The following is an 8,400-nucleotide window of genomic DNA, read 5'->3' on the forward strand; positions in this document are numbered from 1 at the left end:
AGTGTGCATTAGCTTTATATATTTTTAGGATGTGTAACAGCCTAGTAGATAGTAATAGAAAATATTAGACAAAATTACTAATTTAATCTAAGGCTAAAATTTTTAAAGCTGTTTGGTTTTTTGGTTATTTTCTGAAAAGTAGTCCTGTTTTTTTCTCTCCTCTCTCTTTATATTTATATTCCTTATTTCATGTTTATAATTAGGCTATATGTAGCTTTATACACTGGTATTATATATTTTACATCATGAAAAAACAAGACTAAAGGATACACCAGTTTATACGTAATATTATTTTGGTTTTAGAAAAATACATAAAATACATCATGAAAAAGACTAATGGATACACCAAGTCTTCTCTATATTGATCCTCTCTACACTGTAAAAAAATAAATAAATAAAAAAATAATAATAATAATCTGTTATTTAACAGAATTTTCACTGTTTATTTTACAGATTTTTCCTGTATTTTTCAGATACAGGAAAATATCAATGAAATGCCAAGAGTAGACTACGATTCTACATGCCAAATGTAAAATAACATGAAAAAAACTGTAACTGTGAAGAACCATAAAATTTCCATTTTTTAAAAGAATTTTTTTTCTTTTCTCACAGAAAAATACATTTGCAAATGTATCATAATCTCACAAATATTTCTTTTCTATTTATGAGGTTAAACTGTTAATTTAAAGTTTAATACTGTAAAAAAAAAAAAAAAAAAAAAAAAGATAAAATTACTGACAGTTAACTGTAACAGAAGTATTTGTTCTGTCAGTTGAACCAGACTTGTTTGTTAATTGACAAATATCTTGTGTAATTACAGGAGGTTTCACAAGAAAAATGTTGAATAAATGTATTTTTGTGAATGTATAACATGTATAAGCACTGATAAACTGTCCAAATACAGTTTTTATCAGTGGATTGGACAACTGAGTCTCACTGAAAATTATATATATATATATATATATATATATATATATATATATATATATATATATATATATATATATATATATAGGGAATTGGATTGTTTTAATACATGTAAATATTCTTTATTAAACATTAAAAAGTTAAAAAAAAAAGAAAAAAAAAAAAGCAAAATCTCATGTAAAGTTAGGACAAAAAACTGTATTTGAATTATGGAAAATTACTGTATTTTTATGAGATGGTTATTTTCCGTTATTTAACAGTATTTTTTTTTTTTTCGGCACCCCCGCTGCTGGAATAATACTGTTTTTGTTTTGTTTTGTTTTGTTTTGTTTTCACAGTGTATATTTAACCTGTCTATACATTTTTTCTCTGTCTCTTTTTTTTTTTTTATTTATACATAACATTATTCTGAGTTCCATTTCCATTCAAATTCGTTTCATAGACGTTTATTTTGACAGTCTGACCGGAAGTGTCTACCACTAACTCTCTCGCGCTTCACCTCTGACCTCCACGCTTGTGAAGGGGGCCACGGCGAGCACGCGCGCAGGCACGAGGCTGTCGCGTGGACGCCGGTATAAAACGGAAGCGCCAGAATGAGACCAAATTCCACGCAGAGAAGATTTGGTGCGTGAGGAGCAGGACCATCATCCAGGTAAGAGGAGAAAACCAGTGTCCCAGGTGGTTTTTACAGGATGAAAGGATGAACGGATGAACGGATGGAGACTGAGTGAACATGTGTGTGTGTGTGTGTGTGTGTGTGTGTGTGTGTGTTCATGTTCAGAGGGAAAGTTTAACCAGAAGAGGAACTTTTTCAAACTCTCTTCAACTTCACATGTACACTGTAAAAAAAAAAAAAATACTGTTAAATAACAGAAAATAACCATCTCATAAAAATACGGTAATTTTCCATAATTCAAATACAGTTTTTTGCCCTAACTTTACATGAGAATTTTTTTTTTTTTTTTTTTTACTTTTTAATGTTTAATCAAGAATATTTCCATGTATTAAAACAGGGCTGTCAAACTCCTGTTAGTTCAGTTCCACATTCAGCCCAATATGAACTGAAGTGGGCCGAACCAGTACAATAATAACTGTGAAAAAAGTTAAAAATTAAATTATGACAATGTAAAAATCTACAAAAATCGGAATAACATGAACAACTGGAAACGTCTTACGAAAAACAACTGCAATGTTAACAATATTCTGCCTCAGTTTATCATGTACACATGGGCATTACAACTGACATTACAATTACAAATACACCAAACATTTAATAACAGGCAGAATATTGGTAAAACTACATTTATTTGTCTGAAGTCATTTCAGGTTTTTCACATTTTTTGTAGAATAACAGCTTTTTAATAACATTTTCATGTAATTTTACTTTTTTACACTAAATAAACCAAAGAGAAAATTTGCTGTTTTCATTATTTATAGGTTTAATATGATAGTATTTGACTGGTTCGGACCTACTACAGATCTAATTGGTCTGTATGTGGAATCTGAATTAAACTGAGTCTGTCATCCTCGCTTGTTCATATCTTCAGTGTAATTTTTGTATTTCATAAATTCATCCTATGGCCCAGATTGGATCCTTTGGCGGCCTGGATTTGGACCCAGGGGCACATGTTTGACACCTGTGCTTTAAAACAATCAAATTACCTATATATATATATATATATATATATATATATATATATATATATATATGTATATATATATTCACAAAAATACAGTTATTCAACATTTTTGTTGTGAAATCTCCTGTAATTACACAAGATATCTGTCAATTAACAAACAAGTCTGGTTAAACTGACAGAACAAATACTTCTTTTATGGTTAATTGTCAGTAATTTTATCTGGTTTTATTTATTTATTTATTTATTTATTTATTTTTCAGTATTAAACTTTAAATTAACAGTTTAATCTCATAAATAGAAAATAAATGTTTGTGAAAATATGATACATTTGCAAATGTATTTTAATTGTATTTTTCTGTGAAAAAAAATATTTCTTTTAAAAAATTAAAATTTTCTGGTTATTCACAGTTACAGTTTTTTCATGTTATTTTACATTTGACATGTAAAATCAGTCTGCTTTTGTCATTTTGTCATTGATATTTTCCTGTATCTTAAAAATACAGGAAAAATCTGTAAAATAAACAGTGAAAATTCTGTTAAATTACAGATTTTTTTTACAGTGTACATAAACAGTTCTTTTGTTGGTGTTTATATTTACATGAGTATTTTCTGAACAGTTGTCCTGTTTTTTTCTTTTCTCTCCCTCTTCCATTCAAGACATGAATCGAATCAATAAAAGCCACATGAACTCTTCCATGTTCTTCCCTGGGATGGGAACAGCGCCCTTCTTTAAGGTGAACACACACACACACACACACACACACACACACACACACACGACTGTAGTGTGTGTGTGATCTGTTTTTTCAGCACAACTTCATCTATATCATCTGTCTGTTATTTTTTCCCTTTAACCTACAATAAAAACATAAAAAGACAAAAAACACAAAAAATGTAAAATCCAATTTGAAAAATTTATATAATTTATGGCATAAATAACACACAGATGTTTAACGAACCTTTTCACAGACTTTAAAAGTGAATATCGGTTCCAAATATTAGGTATAGAAAATTAAAATTGTAATAAACTCAAACTATACTCAAATATTTGACATAAAAGCAGATCTTTACATAAGGTTTTTTCCCCTAAAAGTGCGTTAATCAAACACAGTTATCACGAGAATTAGAATTTAAACGCTAATACTAACTGTCTGTGATTTTACCGCGGTTTATTGTTATACCAGTAATCGTTGCATCCCTAGTGCGTATGAACATTATGAGGCTGAGTCTTTAATGAAAATAGGACCGAAACTGTATTCAGGCCAACAAGTGCAATGTGAAAATCACAAGTTTTTTTTGCTAAAGCTAAAATTTGTCCAATATCAGAGGTTAACAGACAGTGAGTCTGAAAGACTTTTATAACAGGATGGAGCAGGAAATAGCAGATTAAGTGGCTGATATTGTCCAGTGTCTTTATCAAAGAATACATGTAGAGCTGGATGTATAATACAGAGGAACACATGTTTAACCCTTAAAGGCCCAGTGCTACTTCTGTGACTGTTCCCAAATTCATTTTTCTGTGGATTTAACATTTCTTAAATGTTTTACCACCATTTATTGTAACATTATCTTCTGTATTTTGCCTTTTTTCAGTGAAAATCATGTATTGTCCAATACTTAATTAACTGATTATGTAGATGTTAAGAAAAGCTCAGAGTAAATTCAAAGATTATAAAATCAGAAACAGATCCAACTGAATACACAGTGTGTTTTTCAGTCCAGTCTGTCCTGAACTGAACATAACCCCAGTGTGTCCATCCACTGGCACTGATCCAACTGCATGGGTTTGACTGGAGAAGCAATGTTGGAGAAGATGATGGTGTTTCCATGGTAACTACGGAGCCTCTGAACGTCCCAATATGGTCATATCTGGTGACCATGAAAAGACGAAGAACTGTATTTGACACCAATTATTGACATGGATCGACAGAATTAATGGATCAACAGGAATTAAACAGGGTTAGGATTGGGGGGGGGGGGTATACTCCATATATGAGCACAGTGCTGTGGACACAAGAGGACAATGAGTTCATGGAACAGTGTCCATGATTGGATCTGGGACAACAACATGTCCTTACTGCTGATTGGACCAGGACAAATGAAAACATCTGATTGGCTCTGTGGAAACAGACACGCCCATATTTGGCACCACAGTACCGTGACCACTGCGTAATAATATATATGTAAATGATGTCAGTTCAAACAGGACGTAAAAAGACCTGCCTCTCACCAGTGACTAGGGCTGCGTATCGGCAAGAATCTGGTGATACGATACAAATCCTAATACTAGGATCACCATACGATATATCATGATATATCACAATACTGTTAAAAAGGCCATTTTTTTAATTGGTTTGTTTCTTTTTTTTTAAAGATTATTTCCTGGAAGAATTGAATTCCAGCAGAAATCTGCACAAATACTAAACACATTTGTATTTGATCCCAACAGGATCTAATGTTCTATCACCAAATGTTCAAACTGAAATTCAGTTTTACAGACATTCCAGTTTCAGATCCTGTTCAAATGTTCAGATTCTATTAGTTCACAACGAACATCAGAACAGGAGTTGAGTTCAATCCAAACAAAGGGACGAACATCTGCCTCTCAGACAGAAAAAAAAGTGCTTTTAGGAGGATTCAGATAACCAATATTTAAGAAAACAGTGTTAAATAATAATAAATAAGATAGAAACAATAAAGGCAAGGCAATTGTATTTGTATTGCACATTTCAGCAACCAGGCAATTCAAGGTGCTTCACACAGGACACTGAAATACAATGACAGGGAAAAAGAAACACATTTAAAACATTATAAAAGAAACATATAAAAGATGATTAAAAACAGCAAGTAAGAAAACAACACATAAAACCCAGAAATATAAAAACACACACATATTAAAGTAAGAGTTACAGTGCAGAGTTTGGAAAGAGAATCTAAAATTAAAAAAGTCAAAAGCCTTGTAGTCAGCGGCAGCAGTGAACAGGTGAGTCTGGAACCTGGACTGAACAGAACTCAGACTCTCAGATATCAGACCTGATATTTTCTGGTAGTTTGTTCCACACATACAGAGCTTCTCGGTGGTCTTAAATTGGGGTCTCATCCATGTTTCACTGCAGATTCACTAAATGTTGTCCTGGGTGTGATCTTTGCCTCTTCCATCATCCTCCTGAACTCATCTTTGGCCAAAGAAGAAAACCAACGCAAGAAAAACAAAAAACAAAAATGAACTTCCGCCAGATCTGCATTTGAATAAATACCTAAAAACATTGATACAGTACTTTTTGATATCGATACAGTGTTGTGAAATGAAATATCTCAATCTATTGCAGAACTGATGTTTTCTTCCAGCCCTACTGACAGTAAAACTTTTAAATATGTAGGACTTCAGCTCAGCCTACCAGTCCTGCCATCCATCTGTTCAAATGCCAGACTCAGAGCCAGTGTGAGCCCTAGCCTAACTCTAACCCTAACCCACATGCCTTTGTCCGTCTGTCAGCTGTCGTAAATACTCACTGAACACTTGTAGAAGGCTAATGCTCTGTTGGATGAATGGGCCTTTTATCTGAGGTGTCCTTCATGGTTCGTTTGCAGAACACCTTCTATGTGACATGAACACAAAGGTGGGGACATGATGGTGTTAGCTGGATGTGGTGTCATTAGTGTTCCATGGTCTCCCTTCACTGATGCAGTACATGTGTTTACCCCACCCCCCACCCCCCCACCCCCCCGTACAGGTGACTGTGTTCGAGCAGGAGCATTTCCAGGGCAAGTGTATGGAGTTCACCTGTGAATGCTGCAACATCCACGACTGTGGAATGGACAACATCCGCTCCATCCGAGTGGAGAGTGGAGCGTGAGTCACACAGCCTGTATGTGTGTGTGTGTGTGTGCGTGTGTGTGTGTGTGTGTGTGTGCACGCGCAAGTGTGTGTAGGTGTGTGTGTGTGTGTGTGTGGTCAGCTTTACCTGTGGTGTCCTTTGTTTGATAAAATAAGGAACTATTTCCTGGGCAGGTGAAGAGCTCTGTAACTGATGAAAACCCCCTGACCCTGACCCTCACCCTGACCCTCACCCTCACCCTGACCCTGACCCTGACCCTCACCCTGACCCTGACCCCGACCCTCACCCTCACCCTGACCCTGACCCTGACCCTCACCCTGACCCTCACCCTGACCCTCACCCTCACCCTGACCCTGACCCTGACCCTGACCCTCACCCTGACCCTGACCCTCACCCTCACCCTCACCCTCACCCTGACCCTCACCCTCACCCTGACCCTCACCCTGACCCTCACCCTCACCCTGACCCTCACCCTGACCCTCACCCTGACCCTGACCCTCACCCTGACCCTCACCCTCACCCAGACCCTCACCCTCACCCTGACCTTCACCTTCACCCTGACCCTCACCCTGACCCTCACCCTGACCCTAACCTTGACCCTCACCCTCATTATTTAACTCTGTTTTCTTAAATACTGGTTCTTTGAAGCATCTTAAAAGCATTTTTTTCTGTCTGAGAGGCAGATGTTGGTTCCTTTGTTGGATTGAACTCAAATCCTGTTCTGATGTTCGTTGTGAACTAATAGAATCTGAACATTTGAACAGGATCTGAAACTGGAATGTCTGGAAAACAGAATTTCAGTTTGAACACAGTTGGAACATTTGGTGATAGAACATTAGATCCTGTTGGGATCAAATACAAATGTGTTTAGGATTTGGGCAGATTTCTGATGGAATTCAGTTCTTCCAGGAAATAATCATTTAAAAAAAGAAACAAACAAAAAATGGCCTTTTTAACTGTATTGTGATGTATTGTGATATATCGTATTGTGATCCTAGTATTATGATTTGTATCATATCACCAGATTCTTGCTGATACGCAGCCCTAGACTGTAAGTGTTTTCAGCTTGTTTCGATTTGGGATGCACCCATTTGACTTTTTCAGTTCCAATGCTGATATCGATGCGGGGGCCTTGCATATACTGATCCGAGCGAACATTGTTGATGTAGAGCAGAGGTTCTCAATTGATGGGGGACACTGTCTTGGGGGGGGGGGGGGGGGGGGGGGCACAAGTGACATTGTTGTGTGTGGGTACGTTAACGACTACTGTTGTACATCACAACAGTATAAATCATTTGGCACATACTGCCCCCCCCAGAAAAGCATAATACAGTCATTGTTTTTTGTAAATTTTTGCCCAAACCCATGAACATTCCCACCCTGTTGCACCAAAAAAAAAAAAATATATATATATATATGTAATTGACCATAATAATAATAAATAAATAAATAAATAAGGAACACAGATATTCGTCACAGACTCGTATTAATCAGACTCCTCTGGAATAGGTGAAGGATCGACCTGTTTTATGTGATTCAGAACAGGTTCCAGGTACTGAAAAACTTATCGGCACATCCTCTTATAGAATATCTGATTTTTTCCAAAGTTAAATGATGTAAAAGACCCAGAAACCAAGAGTTAAATGTTGGAGGTTGTTTATCGTTCCATTTTAATAGTATTAGTCTGTGAGCTAGAAGAGCGGTGAAGGCAATTAGATTTTTGGTTTAAAGAATGTGATGGAAAGCCAAATTTCAATTGTTGCCTCAGGTTCAGTATGAGACCCTGTTCTATCAGAAAGAAATGTAAATATAGACTGACAAAAGTTTTTCAGTTTTGAACCAAAACAGAACATATGAGACAGTGGCCGGTTCAGCTTCACAACGATCACAAGTAGGAATCAGGTCCCATTAAATTTTAGTCCACTTCACTTTGGACCAGTGCAGTCTGTGAACCACCTTGAACTGAATGACTCTGTCTGAAACAGATTGAGGAT

The 8,400-nt window shown here is 35.9% G+C and overlaps 1 protein-coding gene across 1 annotated transcript in view; it reads left to right on the plus strand.

The window, feature by feature from the left end:
* Positions 1-1,530: 1,530 nt before the first annotated feature.
* The window catches only part of LOC115425758 (beta-crystallin A1-like), an 11,526-nt gene continuing 4,656 nt past the window's right edge, over positions 1,531-8,400 (plus strand). Inside the window, exons 1-3 of the mRNA XM_030143509.1 lie at positions 1,531-1,579; positions 3,225-3,301; positions 6,302-6,420. Of these exons, the coding sequence (XP_029999369.1) occupies positions 3,227-3,301; positions 6,302-6,420 (194 nt within the window). The 5' untranslated portion in view covers positions 1,531-1,579; positions 3,225-3,226. The remainder of the gene's footprint in view (positions 1,580-3,224; positions 3,302-6,301; positions 6,421-8,400) is intronic.

Source organism: Sphaeramia orbicularis, chromosome 1 (assembly GCF_902148855.1).
Source record: "Sphaeramia orbicularis chromosome 1, fSphaOr1.1, whole genome shotgun sequence".
NCBI classification, from domain to species: Eukaryota; Metazoa; Chordata; class Actinopteri; order Kurtiformes; family Apogonidae; genus Sphaeramia; species Sphaeramia orbicularis.